This window comes from Blastomyces dermatitidis (assembly GCF_000003525.1).
Source record: "Blastomyces dermatitidis ER-3 genomic scaffold supercont1.9, whole genome shotgun sequence".
Classification (NCBI taxonomy): Eukaryota; Fungi; Ascomycota; class Eurotiomycetes; order Onygenales; family Ajellomycetaceae; genus Blastomyces; species Blastomyces dermatitidis.
Window position 1 is genome coordinate 53596 of NW_025544782.1, and position 19349 is coordinate 72944.

Consider the following 19349-nt stretch of genomic DNA (forward strand, 5'->3'; position numbering starts at 1 on the left):
CAACCTTCAACTATTCTACAGGTTATAGTCTGGATGGCATGTTTTTCTTTTTAGAACATTGTATCAACATATTTTTGACATGAATAGTTCACCTTTTTTGAAAAGACTCTTACTCTTTATTAGAGATATTCCATTTTTCCTGAATCTGCCAGTCAGCGGATTTATATACTTTATATTTTTGAGAAAGCACGTTCTCCATTGTGGAGGATATCACTTTTTATTTTTTTTTTTACACATCTAGGAGAAGCAGAGCCACCTCAATATGAGTGATACACCTGTTACTTCAGAGTTCAGCTCAAGGCCCAGGACCACACGCTTCACTAGACAACTCATTGATAGAATGATCACTTATTATGAGGAAGCTTCTGACTTGCAAGATGAGGCTGAGATCAGTTTTCATCAGAGTATGGAATTTGATGATGAGACAATGAAGGAACTTCAGAACAAAGAAAAGCAGAGTCAACATTCATCTGCAGAATCTGTTCATTTCAACCCTTCAAATTCTCCACCATCTCTCACCCCCGGAATGCCGACTTTTAATGATGATCCGAATCAACCTATCTATTGCACCGCAGGCAATCTTATGAATCTTATGCAGATGATGCTACAGAACCAGATGACTGCAGCTGAAACCACTCAACATCTCACTACATCTGCACAAAGAGACACTACAAGAGATGAGTTACAGGAATATCAGAAGAAAGTCAAATATGCACTAGACATCAAATCAGTGACCACATTTGATGACTCTAATTATAAAGCCTGGCATGTTGATATGTTGACTGATGTGAAAGTTATTGATGAAATCAACATTCTATTGAGAACTCAACAAGAATTCTCTTTTACACATTATATTGACTCTGAGAAGTGGAGAATCCATTCTAAGTCTCTATATAGGTGTATGCTATCGAGTCTTGTTGGAAATGTTTGAACCACTATTGAAACCTTGAAAGCTGACAATGCTGTGGCTCTGTGGGACAAGATCAATGTGGAATATGCAATATCACTGGCAGAGGAATGAGTTAATGTCTTCAAGAAATTGACAAAATTACAAGTCAAGAAGAATGATTATCTTACTTTCTAGAGATATTTCTGCTATCTTGTTACTCATCACAAGGAGCTCTGTCAGAGCACTGAGAATATATATCATGATCTCTTTCTCAACAATCTACAAGATTATCAAAGACTGTTTGTCAAGACACATTTGAATGAGTTTTTCTTCACTAGCCAGAGACTCATTATCAACATTGATATTGATGATTTGATGAAGCAACTGATCAATTGTACATTCAAGAAGATCATCACTGAGCAGAAAAAGCAGCCTCAGGCTGATTCTGTGACTGTGAAAAAGAACAAGAACAAAGATAAGGACAAAGATGAGGATAAAAGCACACCTGTATGAAAGTGCACTCACTGCAGAAGATATGAATATACTGTTGACAGATGTTTCATCTTACATCCTGATAAAAAGAAAAAGAAGGATGATAAGAAGAATGACAAGAAGAAAGAGAAGAAGAATGACTTGATAAGTTCTCAACCAGCAGCAAATGCAGCAATTATGAAGATTGAGTTCTATTTCTCTTTCACAGTCACCGGAAAATCATCCTCTAGATCTTGATATTTGGACACATGTGTAAGCCTGAATATGACAGGCGAGCTTCATTCTTTTTCAAATATCAAATCTTTTAATGATAATATCTCTGTTGATTCTGCAACTGAGAGAACTGAGTTTGTTAAGAAGATTGAAACTATCATCTTGAAGATTGAGAGTGATGATGTTAACTTGCAGAATGTTCACTATATTCTTAATATTACAGTTAACCTGCTCTCATTTGCAAAGCTTGAAGATCAGGGATTCTGATTTACATTGTCTTTCACTATTTTCTCATTTTTCATTTGCAGAGCCCTGAACAGTGTTATTTTTCATACAGTTCAGACTGCTCAGAACAACATATATAAGATTGATAAACAGAAGTTCAATGAGGATTTCAATCATCTGAACAAGGCAGTCAAGTATATTGCAATGCTACACAAGTATGATTTTGACTGAAAAGTTGATCTTTCTGTAGCTGCTGTTACTACTGTTAATAACATTGATTCTACAGTTTCAAATACAGGCCTCAAGAATACAAGGATATCAAAGACTCTTTTGAACTGGCACTGTGACCTCGGTCACATCCATGCTGGTGCTATAATTGCTATGGTCAAGGATTCTCATACTGAAGTCATAATTAAAGGCTCTAAGACTAAGTTCTTTTGCAAGGAATGTGTCAAGACTGATATGATGCAAGATTATTCAAAAACACTGATGCCTAGATCTATTCAACTCATTGAGAAGGTTCATATTGACCTTGCAGATGATGAACATACATTGAAAGACCTCTCTGACCATCTCTTAGAGTCCCGCCAGGAAACCAGATACTGAATGCTTATCATCTGTGACATGACTCACTATCATTGAGTGTATTTTTTAAAGTTCAAGAATGAGGCTGTTCAATACTTTGAGTTATGACTCAGATTCATGAGTAATCTCAGGTATACAGCCCCTGCTTTTCTACAGACTGATATTGATGATGTTTTCCAATTCACACATATACACACAGTTCTGAATTCATATAGTATCAAATGAGAATCAACAGCATCACATTCACTACATCAGAATGATGTTTCTGAACATGAGATCTGTACTATCATGAGACAGGTTAGAGCTGCTCTTTTGAAAGATAATCTTTCTAAGAAGTTCTGAGCAGATGTTCTAGAGACAGTGATTGTAATAATCAATAATACTCTCACATCTACAGTTCTTTACAACTCAAAATTTTGATTCTCTACTGCAGAGATCTCTGTGACTCCAAGTTCATATAAGATTTCTTGATGTGCACTTATGAATATCTCACTGAATGTAAGACATTTTCACTGATTAAGTGCAGAGGTTTTTGTTCACTTGCATGGATTCCAGCAGTCTGTGGATAAGCTTTCTCCACATGCTGATTTCTATCATATCATTGAATTCAGTGGCACATCGATATATCGCCTATGGCATCCCAAATCTGACAAGATTATTGCCAGTAGTGATGTGAGGTTCCCAATCGCCGAAAAACCAGTTGTTACATCTATGGAACTCATCAATCATATTGTTGAACTGGAGCCTGATATTCATCTGGTTGATGATGAAGACACCTCTGACATTGATAATCCGAATTCTACATGGTTGCGGCCCGCGAAATCGCTGGCTACTTACACTTCAAGCCTTATTACAGGCAACCTCCCGAAGTTCTACAAGGATGCCACATCTCAGTTAGGGGGGGTAGGAGATTATTGAAAGAAGTTCATGCAACACAAGATTACTGACCTGAAGAGACATAATACATGAAGTTTGATCTCTAGATCTGATGTTCTGAGAGATGAACTGATTGCTCTGAGCTGTTGAGTGTTTCTTGAGAAAGATAGGCCTGCGGACCTGAATGCCAATTCTGATGATATTCTTAGAAAATCACATTGAGTGATTTGTGATAACTGACTTAAAAAGGATTCTAGAGAAGAGATCTATACTCTGATCATCACTGATACTGCTAATTGTATTCTTTTTACAATAGCAGTACTACACGGTTGAATACTCTGTCAGATAAATATAGTGATGATATATCTTCATGAGCATCTCACTAAGAAGGTCTATATGAGATAACTCACTGAATTTGAGACAGATTCACTGAAAATGCTTGTCTGTGTGATTGAGAGTAGTCTATATGATCTGGACTCTGCAGTGAAGATCTGGTATAATTACTTAACAGCTCTGTTAAGTGATCTTGAATTTACAGTCAGTGCTCATGATTCAGCACTCTGATATCATACATTCAGATGTTATCTCTATATGATGATCTATGTTGATGATCTCAACATCATATCTGAAGCTCCTGAGAATGCTGATTGGCTAGTGAGTATACTCAGTGAGAAATTGAAAGTCAAGAATCTACATCAGTCAATCAAGTATTTGAATATGAAGATTAATTGTTCAGACAAGAGAATTAATTTAACACATTGTCAATATATTAAATACCTTGTTGAAGATTTCTATCTTGATAATACAGCTGTCACCAGGATATCAATGAAGGATGAATTTCACATTGATGATTCCCCTATACCTGAGAAAGAGGCTGATTTCACAATTCAGTAATATCAACATGGTGTGAGTTGCTTGCAATATCTTGCAGTTAAAACATGTTCTGATATCACTTGTGCTGTCTTGCTACTTACTCAACAGAACATTGATTCAACATCTCAATGTTGAAAGGCCCTATTACATGTTATATGTTATTTGAAAGGGATCATGAATCTGAGCATTTTCTACAGACATGGCCTGTATGAGAGGTTCATTTTGTTCATTTCTTTCATTTCTTCTGTTCCTACTGTTTCTACTGTTTCTATCAATCCCTCTGTTATCCCTGATTTCTCTGATGATTCCTACCTACTCTTCAGCTACTCGGATTCCGATTGGGCCGGCCTCTTGAATGGTGATAGGAAATCAACATCTGGCTATGTTTTTAAGCTCGCAGGTGGCCTGATTTCATGGTGTTCAGTGAAGCAACCTTGTGTATCTCTAAGTTTCAATGAGGCTGAATATGTGACTCTTAGTGAGGCGGTCTGTGAAGCAACATGAATTCAGAATCTCATAATTGAGCTCAGCTTCATCACTACATCTTCAATATGAATCCTCACTGATAATAAGAATGCCATAAATCTCACAAAGATGACAGTCATTACAGCCTGAAGTAAGCACATTGACATGCATTTTCATTTTTCATGTTGACAGTTGAATCAGAGGGTCATTGATTTAGAATACATTCCCATCACTCAGATGACAGCAGATGAACTCACTAAACTTCTAGACAATGTAGCATTTGCACAATTCATGGTTTTGCTAGGTCTTACAGGTGTAAAAGTTGGGAATGTTTAATTTTACATTTGTATTTGATTTTAACAGACTATCTTAGTGGTTTGAGTGTTTTTGTATGTGATTCTTGTTATCTCAAGAGGGGGTGTTGACCCTTACAGCTGTTGCGGTTAGCGATCTCACTAGATCACGTGACCCATCACTATATTATGTTCCTGTAGATAGATCTATCAATACAACCTTCAACTATTCTATAACATCATCTAATAAATAATCAGTATATATCTATATAAATGTGAATAATTAGAAAACATACACTTAAAAAGTGTGGCCAGGGTGAACTCTGCTGTCACTTGAATGACATCAAGAACAGAATGCTGAAATTAATGATTTCTCTCATTAATTTCACAGACAAGGTGTATGAAGATGATCTTGAGAAATATAAGATTTCCAGACTTCTGATAGAAACAGATCTCACAGAGAGACTCTATTTTCATCATATCAGAGACTGAGTGTTATTAAAAAGTGTTACTTCAATGCATATACACTTACTGTGATGATTCACTCTCTGTGCATGTGACTGAGAGTTGCAGCTTTTCCACACTGCATGGCTCTCTCTGAGATGCTGCTGTCAGTTTGCAACTCATACAGTCTTTCAGTCCAGCACACGCTGCGCATATGCAGCTCTGCGTGCTGGGGCTGTGTTGATCATTATGGCCTGGCGTGGTACTCGCTTTTCACAGGCCATGTTTCATTTGATTGAGAGGAGGGAGAAAGGACGCGACTGCTGTTTTATTTGAGAGGAAATGAATAATTGAATCTGTAGAAGATAGGAGATAATTTGATTTCTTCTGCATTTGAAATTTGATTAGTCTATACTCTTCAATTTAAGGGTTTCTGAGAGTGTTTTAATAGTTTTCATATCAGCTTGAAATTAGTGATTGATTGAACAAGAGAAAAGAGAGAAGAAAGAAATAAGAACAACTTATTTTTATAATATAAAAACAGAGAATTACTGCAATCATTTGTTCTAGTAACAAAGATCTGTTTTCTGCATATATCTCTGATACAGATTATATAATAACTGTATATAAAGAATATTAACAGTGCATGTATTGAATGAAGATGATGTTGCTATGTAACACTGTAGCTGTTTCTGTACATCACTGAAAGCTGTTAATATTTTCTTTGAGTCTCTTTATATTTGATAAGTCAGTAATATATTTCAATACACTCTTTCTTTCATTATTATTATCATCATCATTATCATCATCATTATCATTATTATCATCATCACTATCATTATTATCATTATTATCATTATTATCATCATCATCATCATCATTATTATTATTATTATTATATCATTTCTGACTGCCTCTTCTGCCTTCATCTCTCTTCAACACTCACTGAAATCAATCATATTATCTCTCTTTAAATATTCTGCGGTCCTGCGGATCACCAAGGCGCGTGAGTGCTGTCACAGATTGAAGAGAGAGGAGAAGAAGGCATTCAAGTAAGAAGAGACAGATTGTAAGACATGTTATAATGTCTTGAAGAGGCTCTGCAAGAGAGCAGAATGATAACAATTTTAAGTAATACTTCTGATAGATTTAGACTGAACTAAGTATAGGAATAATACAGATGATGCTGTCTGTGAGAGATTGAAGAAGAAGATAGTGAAGAGTCTTATACAGCAGTGATGAGATCAGAAGAAGTTCTGAGAATAATTTAAGACTAAGATGAAGAGAGAAAGAGAGAAGAAGAGTGTTACTGTAAATAAGCAGTAGCAGAAGAAGATTAAGAGAATGTTAAAGTAAGAGATAAAGAAGTTAAAACTGATAAGTTTTTTATTTATTAAGAGATAATGATTTTTAATAATACTTCTGTTCTCTAATTGATTAGCAGGAGCTGACAGAGAAGGAGAGGATTGAGGCCTTGTTCAGGTCTCAAATGCACTTCATGATTCAGAATATTGAGAAGACAGCTCTGCTCTCTGAGTATGTCAATCTGCTTACTGCTGAGGTGGAACCCGAGACAGCAGACCAGGAAATGCAGGATTTTGAGATGCAGATTGACCTGGCTGAGAGGGAGCTGCAGAAACCCTTCTCTGAGAAGACAGTGAAGAGAGATTTTGAAATGATTATCATCTCAGATGAGAAGAAGAAGAAGAAGAAGAAGAATGAGAAGTGAATTGTGAAGAATGATAAGAAGAATGAGAAAGAGAAGAAAGATAATGAGTAGAAAAAGTTTTTTTCTTTTTATATTAGTTAGTTGTAAGTTCATAATTATTAATAATTGAAATTAATTTTGAGTTTTTAAAAATTATTGTACAAGTTGTAATCAAGTCAGGAATAATATATATATATATATATATATTTAACTATCATGATTCACAAATCACTATAATGTATAAGTATCAACATTTTTTCAACATTGATATTCACAATATTAATATATTTTTAATGATATTATCTGATAATATAATTTAGTAATACTCTCTTTCACAATATTAATATATTTCAAGAAATATGACAGAGATTAATCAAGATTATTTATTTACTTTTATACATTGATGATATTCAATCTGAGTTAGTACTAAAATTATAACTAAGCTAAGAAACAAGATTATTTTCTCTTATATTAATTCTTCTTACACATATCAGTGATCAGTTATTGAAAATAAATTATCATCTTTCTTAAATTATTATCATATCTTCTGAATTCACTTCTTTCACTTCTTTTACTTCTATTGAAGATTCATAAACTCTTCAAGAAATCACTGTGAATTATAAAGTCTATGTTATTTACAATTCAACACAGAATACTCTCTTTTAATTATAATGAATAATTACTTCATTCTTCACATCTGATTTCAGGCCATGAAATTTATGAAAAACTCAACACAAATATCAAGATAAACTATGAAATAATTATCAACAGATTGTATTGTAGATTACTGAAGAGTTATCTCTTTACTGCAATCACTGTAACTTTATTCAGAAATATTCATTATAAACTGATCATGACTCTGAAGAAATTTCTCAACATCTGAAGTCATCAGAATGCAGACAATAAAAGAAAAATAATCAGAAAATTACTACTGAGCTGATAAGTTACTCTATCAGATAATAATTTTTAATAACACTAACTTTCTAATTTGAAGAAAATTATGTGAAAATAACTCTGTATCAGTACTCTGATTTCATAACTCTTATCTAATAACTTCTGTGAATAATTACTTTGTATATGTATATCTCTGAATCTTTCTCTTCAATCAATTGAAAACCCTGAATTCTGAACACTTCTTCAAATGCTTAATTCAAATCTTCATATTTCACATTGATTCTGTCTTCAGTTCAATCTCAAGACACACTACAAAGTCAATATGCAATATCTAGAATCAGAGTTGAAGAATCATTGAAGAGTGTCTCTCACAGTGAATGCATGAACTAGTACAAATAATCTTGCATTTATGAGAGTTACATGTTATTACATTGATGAGAACTGAACTTATTGAGAGACATTAATTGAATTTGAATCATTGATCAGTAGTCATACTGAGAATTATATAGCAGAGATATTAATGACTGTGATTAAAAATGACTATTGAGATATTAATCTCAGTCTTCTTGCAATTACAACTGATAATGCTGTGAATAACTACACTATGATGAAGAGCTTGAAGCAAAAATTGGCTTTGCATTTCTGAAATGATAAATAAGGTCATATCTTCTGCATTGCTCATGTGATTCAACTTGTGATGTAAACACTGATAAAGAATCTTAACATTGAGATGAAGAATAATGAGATGACTGATTCTTGAGATGAGAATGAGATGAAAGTAATTACTCAAGTAACTTTTACATTCACTTTATAAAAGATAATGTTTTTTAATAACACTTTTTGATATTGCTTTTTAGTAATGCTTTTTAATAATACTACTGTTAATTTTGAATAGATTGACTAATAATTTAAATATCATAGATTTGAAACATTACTAATGTGATTTGTATCTCTTCTAAACAACAACAATGATTTCATAATATTCAATAAATAAATAAATCAGTCACATCACTGAATATGATACAGAATGTTAGAACATGATGAAGTTCAATATATGAGATGACTGTTTAAGCTCTTTGATTGTGTCAGATGATTGATCATTGAGTGCAATACTCTGATCAGAAAAAGATTCAGATATTGAAACTTTCTGATATAAAGTAAACTCAGTTGAAATATGTGATTAGTTTACTGTTTCAGTTTTATAAGATAATAAAGACAGTCTCAATCACTTGTACACCAATGCTGCAGTCAGCCTGGTGAGTGTATAACAGTTTATTTACTCATCTTAAGAAGCAGTTGAATCACTCAAAAAGAAATTCAGTCTGAAATAATGCTATAGTGCAGGCTATTGTTGCTGTAAGAGATAAACTGGCATATTATTACAGCAAAATGAAACAATCTTTTGCAGAGTACTATGCTGTAGCAGCTCTACTAGATCTCTCTCATCAAGTTAATATCTATACTTCTCAAGATTGAACAGAGAAGAAATGAGACTCATATGTTAAATTAGTCTGAGACTACTATAATATCAACTATCAGAGATTTGAATGAACAGATGTTCAAGATGTGAAGACAGTGAAATACAATTCCCTAGTAAGTAATGATCTTTGATAACACTTTATATCATATAGAACTATAATACTAACTTTGAAACAGAACTTGCATACATTGATTACAACTGAAAATCAGGCAAAACTACATGCTTGTAAAACTGAATTTGACTGCTATCTTCAAGATGATTCAATGAATTTACATGTCAAATCAATTCTAGAGTTATGAAAAATTATTGAGAGTACATATTCAACTGTTGCACTGATGACACATGATATTCTGATAATTTCATTGACAGGGATGAGAATGGAGCAAAAGTTTAACTCAAGTTAAGATATTTATCACTATCACTGAGAACAATTACAAGAAGAAACAATCAAGAAACTCATGATTGTAAAACATAGAATTATCAGACAGTTTAATACCTCTGATCACAGTATATCAGAGAAGTGTAGTTTTCATGAGAAAGTGAAGAATAAACTTGTACAAGAATGTATTTAGTTGTTTCATGAGTGTTATCAATAATCATTATCAAATTCTGATTATATAAGCAATCACTGAATGAACTGAATGAGACTGATTTTAATCTTCAGTTTCAGTCTCATTCTGATTTTGAAAGAATAATCATCTTTCACAGTTTATTCTGGAAAATTACTCTCATTTCACTGTTCTTGAATTAAATCTGATCATTTTTCACACCATTTCTCTCAGAAATGATTCATTTTCAGATTTTTTTGAGGCTTGGTCCTGGTGGGACTCACGCCAAGAAATGTATGAGACCAGATCAAATGGAATTAAATGTGAAATTCATGGTCCTGACGGCCAGTCTAGATTTAATAGAGTGCTTATTCTGCAATGTGAATGAAAATCCTGAGTATATTGTAATATATTGTGCATTATACAATAGTCTCAGAGTCAGATTAAAGAAGAAGTATAATTTAAATCAATTAAATATAAGGTTCTTATTCTCAACTGTGACAGGAATTAAATACTTAATAGACTTTCTATCAGAAACTAAAGCAGTTATAAGAAAATGACTGAATTCAGAAGTATCTGAATATGAAGAGATGAAAATTGATTAGATATAGTCTGTTAAAACAGCTATATATCATCTTTTAATAATTTTATTTTATTATAGTCTCTCTTTACTATACTTGTTTTCTTCTGTTCTTTTCTATCTATCTATTTAATGTGTCTATCTTTAAGACTATGTTCTCTTTTTCTTTATCATGATATTTTCAAATGATTTCAAAGTATCAGAAGATGTTGAAATACTATAATTTATAAACAGTTTTTATATTCTGAGCTGAAATTTTCTGATTTTGTATATTTGAAATTGATAAATGTATAATAGTTGACTCTATAGATATAGGAAAAACTCTGAGAACTAAAGATTCTCAGGTAGATATCATAGTCTCTGACTGCATACATCTATAATTGAAGAATAATAATAATAATAATAATTAACTTATGTAATTTCAACATCTACAGAATTAAATATAAAAGTGCTGAAGAAATGCTTAAATACTTCTATATATTTTAATACTTCTGATCTCACTCTCTACTCATTATAAAGAATGAAAATACTTATGAAACTGAGTGTAGATAAAGATGTTATCAGTTTACTAATTAATTAAGATTGATATATCAATGAACAATTGAAGAATTGTATGAAATAGAAGTTTCATTCATGAATAGAAGTATATAAATCAGTGTTATAAATATCTGATAATATCATGAAATATCTTGATATTCTGTTCTGAGATACTGTTATACAATAGAAAGTGTTAGATTGATTACAGAGTGTCTGACAGAGAAATACTTCTCTTACAATATTTATCTCTGACTTCAATATCAAGATTTTAGAAGCAGGTAATTAATCTTGAGAAGATTGAATTAAGATTAACATACTTAAGAAGATATTGATCTTTGAACTCTTACAGACTCTTATAAGTATAGATAAAGACTAGACTTATAAAGACTTCTGTACACAGCTTCAGACATTGAATGACTGTCTTATCAAGCTTAAGAGTATACAGAACAGTGATAGAAGATGTTACATCTCAGTCACTTATACATCTGTGCTGAAGAATAACAACAATGATACAGATGCTATGAATTGAGTAGACTTAAATATCTATACATAAGCAAGAATCTTCACTGTCTGAACAGACTTCTGAGTTTCTGAGATCACTTCTGAAGAAGTCACTGATCAATGTTAATATAGAGTATGCATTAACTGTAACTGATTGAGATATATCACTTTCAACTACTGATTGATCTATGTGTCTTCACACTTGAGAGAAAGATCAGTGTCTTCTTATTTAAAGAATGAATCAGCATCTGTTCACATCAATCACATTATATTAGAGAAAGATTCAGAAGATAACTATAAGAATATCTCAGTGAAATAGAGAAAAGATTAACTTCTATTCAAATTTATAAATGAAAGCTTGAAAAGATCAGATGATAATGATTTAAAGAGAAAATGATAATGAATACAATTCTTATATCTACTATAATTGATAATATATATAATATGAAAGTCATGATAGACAGCAGTCTATGCTACTATACAATGATAAAATCTTCAGTTATAAAATGTTATAACCTTCAGTGTATTCTCTTATTAAAATCTCAACTTCTTGCAGAATTTGATAATTTAAAAGACATTTGTATCTGTTATATAATGAAGTTGATCATAGATGTGAAAGAACATCAATATGAAGATATCTACATATATAAAGTTAATAATCTTGATTATAATCTTATATTAGAACTTGTCTGACTATCTGAATAAGATATCTTATTGAATACTTGAAACAGAAGCTTGATATTCTCTAATAATAATAGAATTTATAAAGATAATATTTACAAGATTATGAATCTGACACAGATCTCTATCAATGTGTATAAAATACTCTGAAAAATAAGTCACTAATAGTAAGATTATATGACAATCTATTTCATCAGTCTAATTAATATTAAAAAGACTCTAGAAAAGTTATTTTATATTATAATAACAGATTCTTATATAAAACTTTCTTAACAATATTATGAATATCTAGATATCTTCTGATAAGATAATATTATAAATATATTCTTCTTACAAGATTCTGAAGTGAATCACAGTATTAAGTTAGAGAAAAAGAATAATAAAAACTCTGAATTATTATAAGACTCTCTTTATAATATGTTCTGAGATGAAGTTCTTCTTCTTTAAAAGATACTCAATAATCTCTTGAATAAAGAATTCATATATATTAGTAACTCTTTCACTGCAGCTTCTATTCTCTTTGCAAAGAAATCAGATGAAGAACTTCAGTTCTGTGTAGATTATCAAGAATTGAATAGATTAATAAAGAAAGACTGTTATTCTTTATCTCTTATTAATGAAACTCTAGCTTGTATTGAATAAGCTTAATAATTTATAAAGTTAAATATCATTACTGTGTTTTATAAGATCTATATCACTGAAGAAGATAAGTAACTTACAGCATTTCAAATATAATATAATCTTTTTAAATGAGTAGTCACACTCTTTAAACTGATTAATATTCTCAGTATATTTCAGAAGTATATTAACTGAGCACTCTGAGACTTTCTTGATAAATTTATATCTGCTTATCTAGATAACATTCTCATCTTCACTGATAAATTCAGAAAGAAATATCAAGAGTATATATAATGAGTATTATAATAACTATGAGAAGTAGAACTATTAATTGATATTAATAAGTGTAATTTCAAAGTCAAGAGTACTAAATACTTAGATTTCATTATAGAAGCTGATAAGAGAATCTGAATGAATTCTGAGAAGATTTCTGCTATTCTTGAATAAGAGACTCTATACACTGTAAAAGATGTATAAAGCTTCATTGAATTTACTAACTTCTATCAGTGATTTATATGAAACTTCTCAGATATTATGAGATTACTTACAGAACTTACTAAGAAAGACTCAGTATTTTAATAATTAGTAGACACTGAAGCTGTATTTATATAGATGAAGATAGACTGGCCGCTGAGATTATGAATTTCACATTTGATTTCATTTAGTCTGATCTCATACATTTCTTGGCGTGAATCCCGCTGGGACTGACTATCAAAAAAACATGTAAAGTGACTATATATCAGATCTTAAAATGAAACCATAACTTGAAAAAAATAAGAAAGTAATCTCATTTGATCTCATTTAGTCTCATTCTTGATATAAAGTTACTATTTTTAGACATTTTAAGGTTTTTTTTGAACTATTTTTAATTCTTTAAAAAGTAATGCTTTTTGATAACACTCAAATGAGATTTAAAGTCATTTAAAGCAATAAAAATAATTTAAATTGAGAAGTGAAAATCATGATCTCATTTAAAAAATGTGATAAGAGTAGACAGTAAGTCTCACTGAGACAGTATGAGACTACTATCTAATGTTAAAACCGTGTAATGAGATTAGTCGAATTGATAATGAAACTATCAAAAAATCTGGTCCTGGTCTCAGACACGGTCACACAGTCAGTCTAGATGAAGAAGATATTCATTAATATCTCTCTACTAATAATATTTAATTCTGATTATAAGATAGTTATTGAAGCTGATTTCTCTAACTATATGATAGAAGAAGTGATATTATAATATAATAATAAAGATATTCTACAATTATATATCTTTATATCTAAGAAACTGAGTTCTGCTGAATACAATTATAAGATCTATGATAAGAAACTTCTCATAATTATATACTATTTAAAAGAATGAGACTCTAAACTCTGAAGTATCTCTGAATTTAAGATAATTATAGATTATAAGAAGCTTAAATACTTTATAACTATCTATAAACTCACTGAATGATAGATATAATAATCTGAGTTCTTAAGTCACTTTTATTTTATAATACACTACTGTTCTGACAGTTAGAACTCAATGACAGATACTCTCTTATAATAAGAGTAAGATATATTATCTAATATAATAGATACTTACTGAATGAACTGAGAGCACTGACTCTTAAATTTAAAGATACTAGTTAATCAAGATGAAATAGCTCACAGTACTATATATACTTCTCTGATTAGAACTGTTACTGATATCTCAACTGCTTCTGAATCTATATTAGATAAGCTATAATATACAGCAGCTTAAACTGATGAACTTCTTCAAACACTCACTGAAGCAGTATAATAAGAAGTACTCTGATTTCTCTCAGAATTATATATAAAAACTGATATCTCAGAATATTCAATTAATAATAATAATACTCTATAATTCTGTGAATAATATTAAGTCTCTTACTTTAAACTCTTACACATCTGAATAATATAAGAGATGTATAATTTATATATAACTGATTATTCAGACTGTGAATAACTGTATAAAATAGTCTTCTAAGAGTTCTATTAGTCTAAGATATTAAATAGTATCAGATACTTTGTCTGAAACTGTAACTACTATTTATTATCTTATAAAAAAACTGTAGAAAAGATCTACTGAAATCACTTAATATTTCTAATAAAATCTGATAAGATATAGTAAATTAGTAATTAACTTTACTATTAATTTATCTGAGAGTAAGAGTTATAGAAATATTCTAATTATTATTAACTAACTAAGTAAAGATGTAATATTAAAATCTTATAATAAGATAAATACTGAATAAGTTACTGAAGTCTTCTTATAAAGTTCATTCTATTAAATATATAAATTACTGAGATCAATAGTATTAAATTAAGATTATTAATTCATGAGTACTCTCTGAATAAGAATCTGTTAAGTTCTCAAGATTATATACTATCTATTAACTATCTATCATTCTGAGACTGATAATGTATTAGAATGAATAATTCAGATTATAAAGAACTATCTTTATAAGTTCTATAATTACTTATAAGATAATTAATATAATTTACTTCTATACATAGAGATTACTATTAATAAATAAGATACTATTTCAACAGATATAAGTCTGTTCTTTCTTATATATAGTTATTATATAAAGATGTTAAATCTTCTAAAGATTGTATAGTTTATACTGAATCTCTACAGTCTGATTCAGATTGCTGATAATATAGTAATAAAACTCTGAGATATATATAATTAAATAAAAGTCTTTATAGTAAGTATTAAATAGAATTAAGAAGATTAAATTAATATTCACTGAGATCTTACTGAATAATATAAAATAGAAGATCTGATATAATTAAATCTTAAGAATATATAAATTATATATTCATCTTATACACTAGATTATCACTATACTAGATATAAAGTGATAGAAATTCTAGATAGTTATAACTACTATCTTAACACATTATTAGAGATTTATAATATCTTTTATACAAGCTTATTCTGCTATATTATTACTAACTTATTCTCTTCTTAATTAACTTCTAACTGACAGCTAGACTGGCCGGCAGGACCATGAATTTCACATTTAATCTCATTTAATCTGATCTCATACATTTCTTAGCGTGAGTCCCACCAGAATCAAGCCTCAAAAAAATCTGAAAATGGACCATTTCTGAGAGAAATGGCGTGAAAAATGACCAGATTTAATTCAAGAATAGTGAAATGAGAGTAATTTCTCAGAATAAACTGTGAAAGATGATCATTCTTTCAAAATCAGAATGAGACTGAGACTGAAGATCAAAATCAGTCTCATTCAGTTCATTCAGTGATTGCTTATATAATCAGAATTTGATAACAATTATTGATAATACTTATGAAACAACTAAATACATTCTTGTGTAAGTTTATTCTTCACTTTCTTATGAAAACTACACTTCTCTGATATACTGTGATCAGAGATATTAAACTGTCTGATAATTTCATATTTTATAATCATGAGTTTCTTGATTATTTCTTCTTATAATTGTTCTCAGTGATAGTAATAAATATCTTGACTTGAGTTGAACTTTTGCTTCATTCTCACCTCTATTAATGAAATTGTTAGAATATCACATATCATCAGTGCAACAGTTGAATATATACTCTCAACAATTTTTCATAACTCTAGAATTGATTTGATATGTAAATTCATTGAATCATCTTGAAGATAGCAGTTAAATTCAGTTTTACAAGCATATAATTTTACCTGATTTTCAGTTGCAATCAATGTATGCAAGTTCTGTTTCAAAGTTAGTATTATAGTTCTATAAGATATGAAGTGTTACTAAAGATTGTTACTTACTAGAGAATTGTATTTCACTGTCTTCATATCTTGAATATCTGCTTGTTCAAATCTCTGATAGTTAACATTGTAGTAGTCTCAGACTAATTTGACATATGAGTCTTATTTCTTCTCTGTTCAATCTTGAGAAGTATAGATATTAACTTGATAAGAGAGATCTAGTAGAGCTGCTATAGTATAGTACTCTGTAAAAGATTGTTCAGTTTTACTGTAGTAATATGCCAGTTTATCTCTTACAGTAATAATAGCCTGCACTATAGCATCATCTCAGACTGAATTTCTTTTTAAGTGATTCAACTACTTCTCAAGATAAGTAAATAAACTGTTATATACTTATCAGACTGACTACAGCATTGATGTATAAGTGATTGAGACTGTCTTTATTATCTTATAAAACTGAAACAGTAAATCAATCACATATTTCAACTGAGTTCACTTTATATCAGAAAGTTTCAATGTCTGAATCTTTTTCTGATCAGAGTGTTGCACTTAATAATCAATTATCTGATATAATTGAAGAGTCTGAACAGTTATCTTATATATTGAACTTCACTGTGTTCTAATATTCTGTATCATATTCAGTGATGTGACTGATTTGTTTATTTATTAAATATCATGAAATTGTTATTGTTTTTTAAAGAAGATACAAATTACATTAGCAATGTTTTGAATCTGTGATATTTAAATTATTAGTCAATCTATTCAAAATTAACAGTAGTGTTATTAAAAAGTATTATTAAAAAGCAATATTAAAAAGTATTATTAAAAAACATTATCTTTTACAAAGTAAATGTAAAAGTTACTTGAGTAATCACTTTCATCTCATTCTCATCTCAAGAATCAGTTATCTCATTATTTTTTATCTTGATGTTAAGATTCTTTATCAGTGTTTGTATCACAAGTTAAATCACATGAGCAATGCAGAAGATATGACCTTGTTTATCATTTCAGAAATGCAAAGCTAATTTTTGCTTCAAGCTATTCATCATAGTGTAGTTATTTGCAGTGTTATCAGTTATAATTGTAAGAAGACTGAGACTAATATCTTAATAGTTATTTTTAATCACAGTTATTAATATCTCTATTATATAATTCTCAGTATGACTACTGATCAATGATTCAAATTTAATTAATGTCTCTTGATAAGTTCAGTTCTCATCAATGTAATAACATATAACTCTTATAAATATAAGATTGTTTATACTAGTTCATGCATTCACTGTGAGAGACACTCTTTGATAATTCTTCAACTCTAATTCTAGATATTGTATATTGACTTTGTAGTGTGTCTTGAGATTGAACTGAAGACAGAATTAATATGAAATATGAAGATTTGAATTAAGCATTTGAAGAAGTGTTCAGAATTCAGAGTTTTCAATTAATTGAAGAGAAAGATTCAGAGATATACACATGTGAAGTAATTATTCACAGAAGTTATCAGATAAGAGTTATAAAATTAGAGTACTAATATATGATTATTTTTACATAATTTTCTTCAAATTAGAAAGTTAGTGTTATCAAAAATTATTATCTGATAGAGTAACTTATCAGCTCAGTAGTAATTTTCTGATTATTTTTCTTTTATTATTTACATTCTGATGACTTCAGATGTTGAGAAATTTCTTCAGAGTCATGATTAGTTCATAATGAATGTTTCTGAATAAAGTTACAGTGATTGCAGTAGAGAGATGACTCTTCAGTAATCTGCAATACAATCTGTTAATAATTATTCTATAGTTCATCTCAGTGTTTGTGTTAAGTTTTTCATAAATTTTGTAACCTGGAATCAGATGTGAAGATTGAAGTGATCATTTATTATAATTGAAAGAGAGTATTCTGTGTTGAATTGTAAATAATATAGACTTTGTAATTCACAGTGATTTCTTGAAGAGTTTGTGAATCTTCAATAGAAGTAAAAGAAGTGAAAGAAGTGAATTCAGAAGATATGATAATAATTTAAGAAAAATAATAATTTATTTTCAATAACTGATCACTGATGTGTGTAAGAAGAATTAATATAAGAGAAAATAATCTTCTTTCTTAGCTTAGTTATAATTTTAGTACTAACTCAGATTGAATATCATTGATGTATAAAAGTAAACAAATAATCTTGATTAATCTCTGTCATATTTCTTGAAATATATTAATATTATGAAAGAGAGTGTTATCAAATTGTGTTATCAGATAATATTATTAAAAATATATTAATATTGTGAATATTAATGTTGAAAAAATGTTGATACTTATACATTATAGTGATATGATAGTTAAATATATATATATATATTATTCCTGATATTGATAATTGATTACAACTTGTACAATAATTTTTGAAAACTTAAAATTAATTTCAATTATTAACTAATAGTTACAAACTTATAACTAACTAATATAAAAAGGAAAAAACTTTTTCTACTTATTATCTTTCTTCTCTTTCTCATTCTTCTTATCATTCTTCACAATTCACTTCTTATTCTTATTCTTCTTCTTCTTCTTCTCATCTGAGATGATAATTATCTTAAAATCTCTCTCTGCTGCCTTCTCAGAGAAGAGTTTTCACTGCTCTCTCTCAGCCAGGTCAATCTGCATCTCAAAATCCTGTATTTTCTGATCTGCTGTCTCAGGTTTTATCTCAGCAGTAAGCAGATTGATATGTTCA

The 19349-nt window shown here is 29.7% G+C and overlaps 2 protein-coding genes across 2 annotated transcripts; both read left to right on the forward strand.

Moving 5' to 3' along the window:
* Window positions 1–262: 262 nt before the first annotated feature.
* Window positions 263–1402, forward strand: BDCG_17549 (uncharacterized protein; the record flags this gene model as incomplete). The annotated part of the gene is made up of 2 exons (XM_045426657.1): window positions 263–925; window positions 1085–1402. The coding sequence occupies 2 exons, from the start codon at window positions 263–265 to the stop codon at window positions 1400–1402; spliced, it is 981 nt and encodes a 326-aa protein (XP_045282159.1).
* Window positions 1403–6633: 5231 nt separating this feature from the next.
* On the forward strand, window positions 6634–7084 carry BDCG_17550 (uncharacterized protein; the record flags this gene model as incomplete). The annotated part of the gene is made up of 2 exons (XM_045426658.1): window positions 6634–6666; window positions 6797–7084. 2 exons carry the CDS (start codon window positions 6634–6636, stop codon window positions 7082–7084), a joined length of 321 nt encoding a protein of 106 aa, XP_045282160.1.
* Between the last annotated feature and the right edge of the window lie 12265 nt (window positions 7085–19349).